The 17,889-nt window shown below is 49.0% G+C and overlaps 2 protein-coding genes across 3 annotated transcripts in view; one reads left to right on the forward strand and one right to left on the reverse strand.

The window, feature by feature from the left end:
• LOC137305738 (myosin phosphatase Rho-interacting protein-like) overlaps positions 1 to 17,889 on the reverse strand; it is a 242,455-nt gene that overhangs the window by 109,818 nt on the left and 114,748 nt on the right. For both annotated transcript variants that reach the window (XM_067974676.1, XM_067974675.1), the window contains exons 17-19: positions 13,555 to 13,635; positions 8,774 to 8,857; positions 7,134 to 7,217 (exon numbers count right to left, since the gene is read on the reverse strand). In XM_067974676.1, the coding sequence (XP_067830777.1) occupies positions 7,134 to 7,217; positions 8,774 to 8,857; positions 13,555 to 13,635 (249 nt within the window). The remainder of the gene's footprint in view (positions 1 to 7,133; positions 7,218 to 8,773; positions 8,858 to 13,554; positions 13,636 to 17,889) is intronic.
• LOC137305384 (profilin-3-like) lies at positions 2,292 to 2,705 on the forward strand. Its single transcript, XM_067974219.1, has one exon. It carries the CDS (start codon positions 2,292 to 2,294, stop codon positions 2,703 to 2,705), a length of 414 nt encoding a protein of 137 aa, XP_067830320.1.

The raw sequence follows: 17,889 nt of genomic DNA on the forward strand, positions 1-17,889 counted from the left end.
CTGTGCTCGCTGACCTACATTGGCTCCTGGTCCGGCAACATCTTGAATTTAAAATTCTCTTCCTTGTTTTCAAATCCCTCCATGGCCTCATCCCTCCCTATCTCTGTAACCTCCTCCAGCCCTACAACCCTCAGGTCTCTGCATTCTTCCAATTCTTGCCTCTTACGCATCCCCGATTTTCATCGCTCCACCATTGGCGGTCATGCCTTCACCTGGCTAAGCCCTAAGTCTGGAATTTCTTCCCTAAACCTCTCCGCCCCTCTACCTCCCTCTCTTCATTTAAGACTCTCCTTAAAACCTGTCCCTTTGCCCAAGCTTTTGGTCACCTGTCCTAATATCTCTTTATATGGCTCAGTGTCAAAATTTGTCTGATTATGCTCCCGTGAAGTGCCTTGGGACGTTTTACTATGTCAAAGGCGCTACGTAAATGCAAGTTGTTGTAGTCGAAGTGTGAAGATGCTGGACTTTTGTTCCATGACCTTTGGAGATGTGGGAGGATTTCTCCACCACTTTCCCTCAGTAGATTAAACGGAGGAGAACAGGAGGTCTGTGTCAGAGTGCAGTGTATCTGGTCCTTGAAATGAGCAGGTTTGATGACCTGAATAGTTTCTTCTCATTCTTTTGTTTTCTTATATATATTACTAAGAGGCTATCTGTGGTAAGTTTCTGCTCCTAGACTATCATCATGCGTTTCTTTAAGACTTGCTTTCTCGGAGCATTAATGTCCCAGTGTGTAAATGCACTGCCGAGCACGTGTAGTTGCCAAAATTTGCACTTACGTTTATAAAGCGACTGATGGAATATTGGGTATAACAACAACGCAATGTCTTAACAAGTTCATGTCCCACTCCACTCGCAGTGTAATTAATTACTTCTTTTCATAGAATCATGCAGCACAGAAGGAAGGAGGCCCATCGTGCTCTTTGAAAGAGGCCCACTCCCCCGTTCTTTCCCCAACGCCCTGCAAATTTCTCTTATTTAAATATATGTCCAATTCCCTGTTGAAAGTTACTATTGAATCTGCTTCCACCGCCCTTTCAGGCAGCGCATTCCAGATCATAACAACTCGGTGAGTAAAACCATTTCTCCTCATCACCCCTCTGGCTTTTTTGCCAATTATTTTAAATCTGTGCCCTCTGGTTACCGACCCTCCTGTCAGTGGAAACAGTCTCTCCTTATTTACTCTATCAAAACCCCTTATAATTTTGAACACCTCTATTAAATCTCCCCTTATCTTCTCTGCTCTAAGGAGGACAATCCCAGCTTCTCCAGTCTCTCCACATAACTGAAGTCCCTCATCCCTGGTACCATTCTGGTAAATCTCCTCCACACTCTCTCCCAGGCCTTGACATCCTTCCTAAAGTGTGGTGCCCAGAATACAAGAGAAATCATTTGGTTTCAGTTCTCAAGAAAAACAAAACTCATAAAAATCCTGAAATCCAATGTAATAAAAAGGGAGTTTGACCGATTCAGTTGCCTTGAAACAGTGACCTTCTTCATAGGCCTTCACTGCATGTTGTCTTTTTTAGCTACTTTGGGGCAGTCAGCTTTTCTGAATCATTGGGATTGGTGTGTATGAGAAGACTCCAGGTTCAAATCCTAGTCTGTGCTGAGTAATGATGTGGTGGGAGTGGCAGGAGTGGCATTGGTGTCCCTGGACTAGGGATTGGCAATGATTCAACAAGGCTTCCTCCTGCTCCTTGCAGACTGGCATAGCCATTAGGAGAAAGAAGAGCTTGATCATCAGGGATATCCTCAACAGCGGCACGCTGGACTTAATGATGATGGGAGGACTAGGTCAGAATACCTCCATCACCATGAAGACCCTGGGGCTTGAGAAGGGCGAGAAAAGGAGGCCCTGCTGGAAAGTGTTGTGAGTTTTAGGAGAGGAGGGTTGCCTACATCCGGGGAATGATATCCCAGTGTAAGTCCGTGCCTTCAGGAGGAGAAGGCAGGGCAGAAGATGGGGGGAGGGGGTTGGTGAGGGGAAATCTGCCTGTAAACAGGATACGCAATGAACAGTATAAATCGCCAACTGTTTCAGGTACAGTCATTGCTGAATTATAAAAAGTCATGTGAGCCATCAGAACAAATCAAGGCATGAACGATCATAAAAGAGTGATGTCACTCATGACGTGATGTCACTCATGACGTGACATCACTCGCTGACTTCACAATGACCTAGGACTGTTAGGTTGTTGCCTGTTGAGTCCTCTCACATTAATGAGCTGCCATTGGTGAGACATCATCAAGGAACAAGTGTTTGAAACCAATCTTAGATCAAGGAGAGGATGTCAGATTGGAAGAATTATATCAACAGTATACTGAAGGATAAGAATGTGGAAGATGCTGCCATTGTGGGCCAGGCTGACAACAAGTCCGTCTGGGCTTCCAAGCCTGGTGGTGTGTTGGCTGCCATCTCCCCACAGGAGGTCAGCATGTTAATAGGGCAGGATCGCAAGGCTTTCTTACAAACTGGCATCACCATCGGGGGAAAGAAATGCTCCGTCATCAGGGACAACCTCATGGTGAACAATGACGGAGTGATGGACGTGAGGATGAAGGGAGGTCAAGGCAAGAGCATCTGCATCGGCAAAACCATCAAGACCATGGTGTTTGTGATGGGCAAAAAGGGAGTCCACGGCGGGGTACTCAACAAGAAGGTCCATGAGATGGACAGCTATCTAAAACAGAAGGGAGCCTAAAGGGAGGGAAGGGATTTACAGAGCATTTACAAATCTAGATTAATAATAAATTGTTAAATATAACCTACTGATTCTGTAGCTTTCTTTAAAAAGGAAACTGAACAGATTTCTGTTACAGGAGGGCGTAGAGAGGCAAAATGGATATTACAAAAACATTACTGAATCCTGGCAATTGTGTTCGGCCTCAGCATAACTTTACTCTGGCTAGAGCTCCGAGATCCAATTGGCTCAGAGCAGCAAGATTATTATGCAATAAAACCTTTCAGTCTTAGAATCGTAGAAAGTTACGGCACAGAAGGAGGCCATTCAGCCCATCGTGTCTGTGCCGGCCAAAAAAGAGCTATCCCAGCTTGATCCCAATTTCCAGCACTTGGTCTGTAGCCCTGTAGGTTACAGCACTTCAAGTGCACATCCAAATACTTATTAAATGAGTTGAGGTTTTCTGCCTCTATCACCCTTTCAGGCAGTGAGTTCCAGACCCCCACCACCCTCTGGGTGAAAAAACTGCTCCTCAGCTCCCCTCTAATCCTTCTACCAATTACATTAAATCTATGCCCCCTGGTCACTGACCCCTCTGCTAAGGGAAATAGGTCCTTCCTATCCACTCTATCTAGTCCCGTCATAATTAAATCTCCCCTCAGCCTCCTTTGTTCCAAAGAAAACAATCCCAGCCTATCCAATCTTTTCTCATAGCTAAAATTCGTAAATCTCCTCTGTACCCTCTCTAGTGCAATCACATCTTTCCTGTAATGTGGTGACCAGAACTGTACGCAGTACTCAAGCTGTGGCCTAACAATGTTTTATATAGTTCTAGCATAACCTCCCTGCTCTTGTATTCTATGCCTTGGCTAATAAAGCTTAGTCAAGGAGGTAGGTTTTAAGGAGCGTCTTAAAGGAGGAGAGTGAGGTAGAGAGGCGGAGAGATTTAGAGAGGGAATTCCAGAGCTTAGGGCCTCAGCCGCTGAAGGCACGGCCACCAATGGTGGAGCAATTAAAATCGGGGATGCGCAAGAGGCCAGAATTGGAGGAGGAACGCAGAGATCTCGGAGGGTTGTAGGGCTGGAGGAGGTTACAGAGATAGGGAGGGACGAGGCCATGGAGGGATTTGAAAATAAGGATGAGAATTTTAAAATCGAGGTGTTCTCGTGAGCCAATGCAGGTCAGCGACCACCGGGATGATGGGTGAACGGGACTTGGTGTGAGTTACGATACAGACAGCAGAGTTTTAGATGAGCTCAAGTTTATGGAGGGTGGAAGATGGGAGGCCGGCCAGGAGATCATTGGAATAGTCGAGTCTAGAGGTAACAAAGGCATGGATGAGGGTTTCAGCAGCAGATGAGCTGAGGCAGGGGCGGAGATGTTAGAGGTGAAAGTAGGTGGTCTTGGTGATGGAGCGGATATGTGGGCAGAAGCTCATCTCAGGGTCAAATAGGAATCCACGGTTGCGAACAGTCTGGTTCAGCCTCAGACAATGGCCACAGAGATGGATGGAGTCGATGGCTAGAGAATGGAGTTTGTGGAGGGTCTTCCCAATATTGAGTTGAAGGAAATTTTTGCTCATCCAGTGTCGGACAAGCAGTATGACAAATCAGAGAAAGTGGAGGGGTCAAGGGAGGTGATGATGAGCTGGGTGTCGTCAGCGTACGGAGTCTCAGTAAAGGAAGATATAGTTGAGATACTGGATGGGCTAAAAATTGATAAAGAAGAGGTACTAGAAAGGCTAGCTGTACTTAAAGTAGATAAGTCACCCGGTCCGGATGAGATGCATCCTAGGTTACTGAGGGAAGGGTGGAAATTGCAGAGGTACTGGCCATAATCTTCCAAACAACCGTAGGTACGGGGGTGGTGCCAGAGGACTGGAGAATTGCAAATGTTACACCCTTGTTCAAAAAAGGGTGTATGGATAAACCCAGCAACTATAGGCCAGTCAGTTTAACCTCAGTGGTGGGGAAACTTTTAGAAATGATAATCCGGGACAGAATTAGCAGTCATTTGGACGAGTGTGGGATTGATTAGGGAAAGCCAGCACGGATTTGTTAAAGGCAAATCGTGTTTAACTAACTTGATAGAGTTTTTTGATGAGGTAACAGAGAGGGTAGATGAGGGCAATGCAGTTGATGTGGTGTATATGGACTTTCAAAAGGCGTTTGATAAAGTGTCGCATGGTAGGCTTATCATCAAGATTGTGGCCCATGGAATAACGGGGGCAGTAGCAACATGGATACAGAATTGGCTAAGTGACAGGAAACAGTGAATAGTGGTGAATGGTTGTTTTTTGGACTGGAGGGAGGTGCACAGTGGTGTTCCCCAGGGGTCAGTGCCGGGACCTCTGCTTTTCTTGATATATATTAATGACTTGGACTTGGGTGTACAGGGCACAATTTCAAAATTTGCAGATGACACAAAACTTGGAAGGGTAGTAAACAGTGAGGAGGATAGTGATAGACTTCAAGAGGATATAGACAGGCTGGTGACATGGGCGGACACGTGGCAGATGAAATTTAACGCAGAAAAATGTGGTACATTTCGGTAGGAAGAACGAGGAGAGGCAATATAAACCAGAGGGCACAACTCTAAAAAGGGTACAGAAACAGAGAGATCTGGGGGTATATGTGCATAAATCGTTGGAGGTGGCAGGGCAGGTTGAGAAAGTGGTTACAAAAGCATACGGGATCCTGGATAACTTGGTGTTGTAAAATTGTTTACAATTGTCAACCCCAGTCCATCACCGGCATCTCCACATCATGACTTTATAAATAGAGGCATAGAGTACAAAAGTATGGAAGTCATGATGAACCTTCATAAAACACTGGTTTGGCCACAATGCAGCTCAGGATAGGCCGCTCTTAGGGTATTCCATGCAGTTCAGGACAGGCCTCTCCTGGGGCACCGTGTAGTCCTCTGGCTGGCATCACATATAATAACCAATCCAGGCCCTAGAAGTAGTGCACAGGAGATCAACAAGGCCAATTCCTGTGTTAAAGGGATGAATTATGAGGTATGGCCAGATAAGCTAACGCTCAAAAGTGATATGTCAGAGGGGATCTTTGTAGAGGTAGATGAAATACCAAACAGCTTTAGAGAATGTAAACTCAACACAACACTGTGAACAAGCTGGGCAGGTCAAGGCAGCAGGGCAAGAGTTTAGGACAGATGTCAGGAAGTACGTCTTCATACAGAGAGCGATGAACAGCTGGATGCTGTAATGGGAAGGCAGTAGGGCGAATATTCCTGAAAGATTACATCAAGTGGGCCAAAAGGTCTTCTCCATCACTGTTACCTGTTACTGTACATTTTAGCCGTGATCAAGAGTGAACATTCCAGCGGGTTTTTTGCTGAAACAAAGCCTCAAATTGAACAAAATAATGAAGTCAATCAGCTCTTGGCCTCCTGTCCAGAAAAGCTCCCCCCGGTGGTTCAGTTGGTAAAGCCAATTATACAACTGAGCCAGTCAGACCTCGGTTGGTTTGATCCATGGTCTGTGCGGAGTTCGATGACCCCAGTCACAGCAGCAGCTGGCCTACCACAATTTGCCTCGACGAGACCAATGGGAATTGGCCGCAGCCCCTGCTGGAAAGTTCACAGAATCATAGAATCTTATAGCACAGAAGGAGGCCATTTGGCCCATCGTGCCTGTGCCGGTCTTTAGGCAGAGCTATCCAATTTGCCCCACTCCCCTGCTCTTTCCCCACAGTCCTGCAATTTTCTCCCCTTCAAGTATTTATCTACTTCTCTTTTGAAAATTACTATTAAATCTGCTTCCAACACCCTTTCAGGCAGCGCATTCCAGATCATAACAATTCTCCTCATCTCCCCTCTGGCTCTTTTGCCAATTACCTTGAATCCTCTGGTTACCGACCCTCCTGCCAGTGGAAACAGTTTCTCCTTATTTACTCTGTTAAAACCCCTCATGATTTTGAACACCTCTATCAAATCTCCCCTTAACCTTCTCTGCTCTAAGGAGAACAACCCCAGCTTCTCCAATCTCTTCACATAACTGAAGTCCCTCAACCCTGGTACCATTCTAGTAAATCTCCTTTGCACCCTCTCAAAGGCCTTGACATCCTTCCTAAAGTGTGGTGCCCAGAATTGGACCCTATGCTCTAGCTGCAGCATAACCAGTGGTTTATAAAGGTTTAGCATAACATCCTATGCCTCTATTTAGATGCTCTATCGCTGATATCATGGGAACACCATCGCCTTCAAGTTCCTCTCCAAGTCACACACCATCCTGAATTGGACATATATCGCATCGTTCCTTCATCGTCGCTGACTCAGAAACCTGGAATTCCCCACCAAACACCACTGTCGGAGAATCATCACAAGGACTGTGACAGTTCAAGGAGGAGGCCGACCAGCACCTTCTCAGGGTAACTAGGGATGGGCAATAAACGCAGCCTTTCCAGTGTCACCCAGACCCCCTCTTACCTTATCGTGCTTGTCAGTTGACTGTAGATAGACATCTTTGTTGAGTGAGTTTGAGGCGGTCCTGTTTGAGAATCCTCGATCAGTCTGTAAGGGAGCAAACAACAGCTTTAAAGGTTTGGGGAATAGACTTTATTTATGTTTTAACTTCTTAGCTTCCTCAAGCTACCACATATATGGTTAATTGCATTTTTGATCAGTGATAGACACCAACCAATAATAAATGAGTAATAGACCATTGTTGGGGATGTGATCTCAATATTTACCCTTTCTGTGCGTTGGTTGGTAAAATGGTTTGAGGAAAAGTAGAGTGTGTGAGTATTCTTTTGATTGTTGGATGTGATTTACTTCTTTAGTTACTGTTCATTGGTTATCAGCTAACATGTTATGTAACACAGAAAAAAACACCAGACTTCAGCACCATGGAAACACCAATAACATTGTCTGGAGAGGGGAGCTGTCATCGTGCTCAGCTCGACCAATTGGAAGAACCGCTCCAGGCCAGCAGAAGAAAGCAAACCCAACCAATAATGAGCAGCTCCAACAGGGCAAAGGGCAAGCATCATCCAACTGGGTTCTGGACGGAGAGCGGGGCCGGGGTCCAGGCGGAGAGCGGGGGCCGGGGTCCGGGCGCAGGGCGGGGAGCGGGGCCGGGGTCCGGGCAGAGAGCGGGGGCGGGGTCCGGGCAGAGAGCGGGGGCGGGGTCCGGGCAGAGAGCGGGGGCGGGGTCCGGGCAGAGAGCGGGGGCGGGGTCCGGGCAGAGAGCGGGGGCGGGGTCCGGGCGCAGGGCAGGGAGCGGGGTCCGGGCAGAGAGCGGGGGCGGGGTCCGGGCGCAGGGCGGGGAGCGGAGTCCGGGCGGAGAGCAGGGGCGGGGGCCAGGCGGAGAGCGGGGCCGGGGTCTGGGTGGAGAGTGGGGCCGGGGTCCGGGCGGGGAGCGGGGGCCGGGCGGAGAGCGGGGGCCGGGGTCTGGGCGCAGGGCGGGGAGCGGGGAGCGGGGTCTGGCGAGTCTCGTTGTGGGAATTAACATTCTCAGCGACCACTCTGATGAAGCCCATGTACTGCTCACAACTGCTGGACAAAAACCCTAGAAGATTCACCAAGATTTGGTGTCTGAGAAATTCACACCAGAATTCCAAACTTTGGTAAAAGAGAAAGACTGCAAAGTTTCACACTGAATGGTGGGAGATGTTTGTTAAGTTAATATCCACGTGAAGTACATTTACCTGTATTGTGTGTAAGGTGATTTTTATTAAAATTAGTGCATGTGGTTAAAACAGTGTCACTGTAGCCACACCTGTACTGTCTACAGGATGCACTGCAGCAACTCACCAAATTCACTCCCCCAGCATCTCCCAGCCCTGCAACCTCTATCACCGATATCATGGGAACACCATCGCCTTCAACTTCCTCTCCGAGTCACACACCATCCTGATTTGGACATATATCCCACCGTTCCTTCATCACCGCTGACTCAGAAACCTGGAAATCCCCACCAAGCACCACTGTCGGAGAATCATCACAAGGACTGTGGCAGTTCAAGGAGGAGGCCGACCAGCACCTTCTCAGGGTAACTCGGGATGGGCAATAAACTCAGCCTTTCCAGTTCACCCACATCCCAAGAACCAATACAAAAATGCCCTTACCTTATCGTGCTTGTCAGTTGTCTGTAGATAGACATCTTTGTTGAGTGAATTTGAGGCAGTCCTGTTTGAGAATCCTCGATCAGTCTGTAAAGGGACAGGAAGCAATCAACAGCTTTAAAAGTTTGGGGAATAACCTGTTTATTTATATTTTCACTTCTTAATTTCCTCCAGCTTCCAGATATATGGCTAATTTCATTTTTGATAAGGGACATAATTAACAGAAGGATAGAAACAGAATCCATATGAATTGGAATAAAAGATAAGGGATGGATCATGCTAATAGGGGTATACAATAGAGCACCTAATAGTGGAGGGATATAGAGGAAGAAATACGTAAGCAAATATGTGAAATGAGTAAAGGGAATAGAATAATAATCATGGGAGGTATTAACTACCTCCAAATAAACTGGCAAGAAGAGATAGGTAAAGGGGTACAGGGAATGGAGTCTTTACAATGTGTGCAGGACTTATTTCTCACCCAGTATGTAAAAAGCCCAACAAGAGGGGAATCACCGCTGGATCTAGTAATGGGAAATGAACCATAAGAGATAAGAGAAGTAAGCGTAGGGGAACATCTAGGCAATAGCGATCACAACATAATAAGGTTTAAGATTGAGACAGATATAAGTAAGACAATGGCCGAAGTAATAAATTAGAAAACAGCTGATTTTGAGGGGATGAGAATGGAACTAGGAAAAATAAATTGGAAAAATTTACTGACAAACAATGAAATAGAACAGTAGTGGGAAACATTTAAAATGTTGATCAATAGAGTCTAGGAGATAAATATCCCACCAAAAAGCAAGAACAAACCAGCCAGTAATGATATACCAAAGACGAATAAAGAGATAAAAGTAAAATTGAAACTAAAGAAAAAAAACATTCACTAAGTACATAGACAATAAAGGAGGATGACAAAAGGGAATACGGAGGCGTTAGGAAAGAAGTTAAAAGAACAATTAGGAAGGCAAAAAGAAACCATGAAATTAAATTATGAAAGGATATTAAAAAAAAGTAAAGTATTCTACAGACACATAAATAACAAAAGAAAAATCAGGACCACTATAGGGCCACTAAGGGATACACACCATAAACTCACAGGTAATGACAGTGAAATGACAAATACTAAATAATGACTTTGCCTCAGTATTTACCAGGGACACTAACATGGTGGGCATGACATTAGGAGAAGAGATAAGAAAAGATATAAAGACATTTAAGATAGAAAGGGGGAAGATGATTGATAAACTAATCCAATTTAGAGAGGATAAAACCCCTGGTCTGGATGGATTGCATCCGCGCATATTAAAAAAAGTTAGGGAAGAGGAAACAGAAGCATAATTATATACATATAAAAATTCTGTAGAAAAGGGAATAGTGCCAGATTGGTGGACAGCTAATGTTACACCTATATTTAAAAAGGGAGATAGAACCAGTCCAGGGAATTATAGACCAGTTAGCTTAACATCGGTGGTAGGAAAGATAATGGAATCTTTACTCAAAGATGTAACAGAAAAACATCTAGAAACTGAAAATATAATAAAGAATAATCAGCATGGATTTCAAAAGGGAAGGTCATACTGGACCAACCTTATTGAATTCTTTGAAGAAGTAACAGAAAGTGTAGACAAGGGTAATGCAGTAGATGTAATATATTTGGATTTTCAAAAGGCCTTCAATAAGATACCACGTAGTAGACTCATGACTAAGGTCAGAGCATGTGGATTCAGGGGACTAGTAGCAGAATGGATAGCAAGCTGGGTACAAAACAGAAAACAGAGAGCAAAGGTTAAAGGTAGTTACTCAAACTGGCAAAAGATGGGAAGTGGTGTTCCACAAGGATCGGTGCTGGGACCACTGTTGTTCACCATTTACATAAACGATTTGGACTCAGGAATTGGAAGTACAATTTCAAAATTTGCGGACAACACCAAATTGGGGGGCATAGTTAATACTGAGGAAGACTGCAACAAAATACAGGAAGACATTAATAAACTTGCAGAATGGGCGTGTAACTGGCAAATGAATTTCAATATAGGTAAGTGTGAGGTGCTGCATTTTGGTAGGAAGAATAAAGAGGCCACATATTGCTTGGAAAATAAGAGTCTAAATGGGGTAGAGAAGCAGAGGGATTTAGGGGTACACAGACACAAATTACTAAAAGTAGCAACGCAGGTTAATAAGACCATAAAAAAAAGCAAACATAAAACTGGGGTTCATTTCTAGAGGGATAGAATTGAAAAGCAGAGAAGTTATGCTAAACTTGTATAGAACCTTGGTTAGACCACACTTGAAGTACTGCGAACAGTTCTAGTCTCCACACTATAAAAAGAATATAGAGGCACTGGAGAAGGTTCAAAAAGAATTTACTAGGATGATACCAGAAATGAGAGGTTTACTTATCAGGAAAGATTGAACAGGCTGGGACTCTTTTCTCTAGAAAAGAGAAGACTGAGGGGTGACCTGATCGAGATCTTTAAAATTATAATAGGGTTTGATAGGGAGGAGACCAGAACCAGGGGGCATAAATATAAGATGGTCACTAAAAAATCCAATAGGGAATTCAGGAGAAATTTCTTTACCCAGAGAGTGGTTAGAATGTGGAACTCGCTAGTTGAGGCAAATAGTGTAGATGCATTTAAGGGGAAGCTGGATAAGTCATGAGGGAGAATGGAATAGAAGGATATGTTGTTAGGGTGAGATAAAAAGGGGTGGGAGGAGGCTCACATGGAGAATAAACACCGGCATAGACCCATTCGGACAAATGGCCTGTTCCTGTGCTGTACATTCTTTGTAATTCTTTGTAATTTGTTGATTGGTTATCTGCTAAAATGTTACACCATGGAAATCGCCAGACATCAGCACCATGGAAACACCAACAACATTGTAAGGAGCTGTCACTGTGGTCAGCTCGACCGTTCCAGGCCAGCGGAACAAAGCAATCCCAACTAATAACAAGCAGCATCCAACCGGCGGGGGCCGGGCGGAGAGCGGGGGCCGGGGGCCGGGCGGAGAGCGGGGGCCGGGGGCCGGGCGGAGAGCGGGGGCCGGGCGGAGAGCGGGGGCCGGGGGCCGGGCGGAGAGCGGGGGCGGGGTCCGGGCGGAGAGCGGGGGCCGGGGTCCGGGCGGAGAGCGGGGGCCGGGGTCCGGGCGGAGAGCGGGGGCCAGGGTCTGGGCGGAGAGCGGGGGCCAGGCGGAGAGCGGGGGCCAGGCGGAGAGCGGGGGCCGGGGTATGGGCGGAGAGCGGGGGCCAGGCGGAGAGCGGGGGCCGGGGTATGGGCGGAGAGCGGGGGCCAGTCGGAGAGCGAGGAGCGGGGTCTGGGCGGGGAGCGGGGCCGGGGTCCGGGCGGAGAGCGGGGGCCGGGGTCTGGGCGGAGAGCGGGGGCCGGGGTCTGGGCGGAGAGCGGGGTCTGGGCGGAGAGCGGGGAGCGGGGTCTGGGCGGGGAGCGGGGTCTGGGCGGAGAGCGGGGAGCGGGGTCTGGGCGGGGAGCGGGGTCTGGGCGGAGAGCGGGGAGCGGGGTCTGAGCGGGGAGCGGGGTCCGGGCGGAGAACGGGGCCGGGGTCTGGGCGGGGAGCGGGGAGCGGGGTCTGGGCGGGGAGCGGGGTCTGGGCGGAGAGCGGGGCCGGGGTCTGGGCGGGGAGCGGGGGCCAGTCGGAGAGCGAGGAGCGGGGTCTGGGCGGGGAGCGGGGCCGGGGTCCGGGCGGAGAGCGGGGGCCGGGGTCTGGGCGGAGAGCGGGGGCCGGGGTCTGGGCGGAGAGCGGGGTCTGGGCGGAGAGCGGGGAGCGGGGTCTGGGCGGGGAGCGGGGTCTGGGCGGGGAGCGGGGTCTGGGCGGAGAGCGAAGAGCGGGGTCTGGGCGGGGAGCGGGGTCTGGGCGGAGAGCGGGGAGCGGGGTCTGGGCGGGGAGCGGGGTCCGGGCGGAGAGCGGGGGCCGGGGTCTGGGCGGAGAGCGGGGGCCGGGGTCTGGGCGGGGAGCGGGGTCTGGGCGGAGAGCGGGGCCGGGGTCTGGGCGGGGAGCGGGGAGCGGGGTCTGGGCGGGGAGCGGGGTCTGGGCGGAGAGCGGGGCCGGGGTCTGGGCGGGGAGCGGGGCCGGGGTCTGGGCGGAGAGCGGGGCCGGGGTCCGGGCGGAGAGCGGGGGGCAGGGTCTGGCGAGTCTCATTGTGGGAATTAACATTCTCAGCGACCACTCTGATGAAGCCCATGTACTGCTCACAACTGCTGGACAAAAACCCTATAAGATTCACCAAGATTTGGTTTCTGAGAAATTCACACCAGAATTCCAAACTTTGGTAAAAGAGAAAGACTGCAAAGTTTCACACTGAATGGTGGGAGATGTTTGTTAAGTTAATATCCACGTGAAGTACATTTACCTGTATTGTGTGTAAGGTGATTTCTATTAAAATTAGTGCATGTGGTTAAAACAGTGTCACTGTAGCCACACCTGTACTGTCTACAGGATGCACTGCAGCAACTCACCAAATTCACTCCCCCAGCATCTCCCAGCCCTGCAACCTCTATCACCGATATCATGGGAACACCATCGTTTTCAAGTTCCTCTCCGAGTCACACACCATCCTGATTTGGACATATATCCCACCGTTCCTTCATCACCGCTGACTCAGAAGTCTGGAAATCCCCACCAAACACCACTGTCGGAGAATCATCACAAGGACTGTGACAGTTCAAGGAGGAGGCCGACCAGCACCTTCTCAGGGTAACTAGGGATGGGCAATAAACTCAGCCTTTCCAGTGTCACCCAGACCCCAAGAACCAAGACCTTACCTTATCGTGCTTGTCAGTTGTCAGATAGACATCTTTGTTGAGTAAGTTTGAGGTGGTCCTGTTTGAGAATCCTTGATCAGTCTGTAAAGGAATAGGAAGCAATCAATTGTCATCAAGGTTTGGGGAATAGCCCGTTTATTTATGTCTCACTTCTTAGCTTCCTCCAGCTGCCACACAACTCCCTGCAGCCAGGAGCGCGAGCTCCTCTCGCTCTCACAGGAGAGGCTTTCCATACTGGGACTATTTCAACTAGAACAGAGAAGGCTAAAAGGAGATTTAATAGAAGTTTTTAAAAGTATGAAGAGATTTGATAGAGTGGATAAAGAAAGACTATTTCCTCTGGTAGGGACGTCAGTGACGAGGGGTCTTCAATTTAAAATGATCACAGAGAGTGACAAGAATGGTTAGGAGAAGCCTCTGTCCACAGATGTTGGAGCATGGAATGGTTTGCCACAGGGAGTGGTTGAGGCAGAGATCAGTGCCTCATCTCTTTACGGAAAAACTGCATAAATATTTCAAGCACAGGAAGATCGGAGAGAGACAGCAGGGCCGTGGTATTAGTTCTGGATTGTTCCAGCAAAGAGCCAGGCTGACCTGAATGACCTCTTTCTGTGCTCGAAACCTCTATGGTTCTAACACAGATTTATCCAATAAGGTTAATTCTGAATCCAGATATGGTTAATTGCATTTTTGATCAGTGATGGACACCGTCTATTAATAAATGAGTAATGGACCATTGTTGGGGATGTGATCTCAATATTTACCCTTTCTGTGCGTTGGTTGGTAAAATGGTTTGAGGAAAAGTAGAGTGTGTGAGTATTCTTTTGATTTACTTCTTTAGTTACTGTTTATTGGTTATCAGCTGAAATGGTGTGTAACACGGGTTAAAGCGCCAGACTTCAGCACCATGGGTGGAGAGCGGGGGCGGGGTCTGGGCGGAGAGGAGGGCCGGGGTCTGGGCGGGGAGTGGGGGCTGGGGTCCGGGTGGGGAGTGGGGGCCGGGGGCCGGGCGGAGAGCGGGGGCGGGGTCTGGGCGGAGAGGGGGGCCGGGGTCTGGGCGGGGAGCAGGGGGCGGGGTCTGGGCGGGGAGTGGGGGCTGGGGTCCGGGTGGGGAGTGGGGGCCGGGGTCCGGGCGGAGAGCGGGGGGCGGGGTCTGGGCGGAGAGGGGGGGCCGGGGTCCGGGCGGAGAGTGAAGGCCGGGGTCCGGGTGGGGAGTGGCGGCCGGTGTCCGGGCGGAGAGTGAGGGCCGGGGTCCGGGCGGAGAGCGGAAGGGGTCTGGGCGGAGAGGGGGGCTGGGGTCCGGGCGGAGAGGGGGGCCGGGGTCTGGGCGGAGAATGAGGGCCGGGGTCCGGGCGGAGAGCGGTGGGCGGGGTCTGGGCGGAGAGGGGGGGCCGGGGTCTGGGCGGGGAGCGGCAGCCGTGGTCCGGGTGGGGAGTGGCGGCCGGGGTCTGGGCGGAGAGTGAGGGCCGGGGTCTGGGCGGAGAGCGGGGGGGCGGGGTCTGGGCGGAGAGGGGGGGCCGGGGTCTGGGCGGGGAGCGGCAGCCGGGGTCCGGGTGGGGAGTGGGGGCCGGGGTCCGGGCGGAGAGCGGGGGCCGAGCGAGTCTTGTTGTATGAGTCAACATTCTTGGCGACCGCTCTGCTGATGTCCAAGTACCGCTCGCAACTGCTGGACAAAACCCGAGAAGCTGCCCTCTGATGTGCCAAGCGACTCAGTGGGTGGCACTCTTGCATCAGAGTCAGAAGGTCGTGGGTTCAAGCCCCACTCCAGCAACTTGAGGACAAAAACCCAAGCTGACACTCCAGTGCAGTACTGAGGGAGTGCTGCACTGTTGGAGGTGCCGTCTTTCGGATGAGACGTTACACTGAGGCCCCGTATGACCTCTCGGGTGGACGTTAAAGATCCCATGGCACTATTTCGAAAAAGAGCAGGGGGGTTCTCCCCGGTGTACTGGCCAATATTTATCCCTCAACCAACATCACTAAAACAGCTTATCTGATCGTTTATCTCTTGGTATTTGTGGGACCTTGCTGTGCGCAAATTGGCTTCCGCATTTCCTACATTATTACTGGTCAAAAAGTGCTTCATTGGCTGCAAAGTGCTTTGGGACATCCTGAGGTGGTGAAAGGCCCTATAGAAATGCAAGTCTTTCTTTCTTTTTGTGCCTGAGAAATTCATGCCAGAATTCCAAACTTTGGTGAAAGAGAAAGACTGCAAAGTTTCACACTGAAGGTGGGAGATGCTTATTAAGTTAATATACACGTATATACCTGTATTGTGTGTGAGGAGTTTTCAACTGAAATTAGTGAATGTGGTGAAAATGGTGTCCACACCTGTGGCTAGTCAGCGATTTCTATTGGACAACGGGTTCTAACACTGGCTCGTGGAGAATGGTCACTCGATTGAGGTATCAGAGACTCCGACAGGACCAAACACCAGACTTCAGGGTGGAAGGAGACAAAATGAAGAAAGTCGGGTTGGGGGTAAAATAATTCCCGACTGGAGATGAAAGTGCAGGCAGCCAATCCTCGACCGTCAATCGATAATGGACAGGAAGTCACAGGCTGGCGATCTGCAATTTCCCACGATGCACTGCAAGAGCACCAGGCTACAGAATCACCCTTTGGGGTCGTCTCCAGGAACACAGGAACAGAAGGAGGCCATTCAGCCCCTCGAGCCTGTTCCGTCATTCAATTAGATCATGGCTGATCTGTATCTTAACTCCATTTACCCGCCTCGGTTCCGTAACCCTTAATACCCTTGCCTAACAAAAATCGATCAATCTCAGTTTGGAAATTGTCAATTGACCCCCAGCCCCAACAGTTTTTTGGGGGAGAGAGTTCCAGATTTCCCCTACCCTGTGTGTGAAGAAATGCTTCCTGACATCACCCCTGAACGGCCTAGCTCTAATTTTAAGGTTATGCCTCCTTGTTCTGGACTCCCCCACCAGAGGAAATAGTTTCACTCTCTCTACCCTATCAACTCCGTTAATCATCTTAAACACCTCAATTAGATCACCCCTTAATCTTCTATACTTGAGGGAATGCAAGCCTAGTCTATGCAACTTGTCCTCATAATTTAACTCTTTTAGCCCCGAAAGATGCTGGAGATGAGGAGAATGGGCTGGGGCAGCAGCAACGGTCACAGTGTATCAGTGAACGAGTCAAGGAGCAAAACTGCCATCTAAAGGGGGAAAACGAAGATGATTAGATTGAAGATCTCCACTCCTTCCGTCACTGGCGCACTGTGGCTGCAGCATGTACTATCCACAGGTTGCACTGCAGTAACTCTCCAGGTTCACTCCCACAGCACCTCCCAGCCCTGCAACCTCGATCACCGATATCATGGGAACACCATCGCCTTCAAGTTCCTCTCCAACTCAAACACCATCCTGAATTGGACATATATCGTGCCATTACTTCATCGCCCCTGACTCAGAAACCTGGAATTCCCTACCAAACACCACTGTCGGAGAATTATCATAAGGACTGCAGCAGTTCAAGGAGGAGGCCCCACCAGGGTGACTAGAGATGGGCAATATATGTCTTGGGCTGTTTCCCCTGGCTGGCATGTCTAGAACTAGGAGACATAGACTCAAGGACATATAAGGTAGCCAAACTTAGTGGGAAGATAGAAGATTGGGAATTCTTCAAAAGACAGCAAAAAGTAACTAAAGGATTGATTAAGAAAGGGAAGTTAGATTATGAAAAGAAATTAGCAAAAAAATATAAAAACAGATAGCAAGAGTTTCTATAGTTATATAAAAAAGAAAAAGGGTGGCTAAGGCAAACATAGGTCCCTTAGAGGATGAGACCGGGAAATTAATGGTGGGAAACATGGAGATGGCAAAAATGCTGAACAAATATTTTGTTTCAGTCTTTACAGTAGAGGACACTAAGAATATCCCAACACTGGACAAACAGGGGACTCTCGGGGGGGAGGAGCTAAATAAGCTAAATACGATTAAAATCACTCAAGAGATGGTACTCAGTAAAATAATGGGACTCAAGGCGGATAAATCCCCTGGACCGGATGGCTTCCATCCTAGGGTCTTGAGGGAAGTGGCAGTAGGGATTGTGGATGCTTTGGTGATAGTTTTCCAAAATTCCCTGGACTCAGGAGAGGTCCCGGCAGATTGGAAAACTGCTAATGTAACACCGTTATTTAAAAAGGGTAGTAGGCAGAAGGCTGGAAATTATAGGCCAGTTAGCTTAACATCTGTGGTGGGTAAAATTTTGGAGTCTATTATTAAGGAGACAGTAACGGAACATTTAGATAAGCATAATTTAATAGGGCAAAGTCAGCATGGCTTTATGAAGGGGAAGTCATGTCTGACA

Source organism: Heptranchias perlo, chromosome 40, assembly GCF_035084215.1.
Source record: "Heptranchias perlo isolate sHepPer1 chromosome 40, sHepPer1.hap1, whole genome shotgun sequence".
NCBI classification, from domain to species: Eukaryota; Metazoa; Chordata; class Chondrichthyes; order Hexanchiformes; family Hexanchidae; genus Heptranchias; species Heptranchias perlo.

Coding starts and splice junctions, on each gene's coding strand:
- LOC137305384 (XM_067974219.1), top strand. CDS start 2,292: ATGTCAGATTGGAAGAATTATATCAACAGTATACTGAAGGATAAGAAT.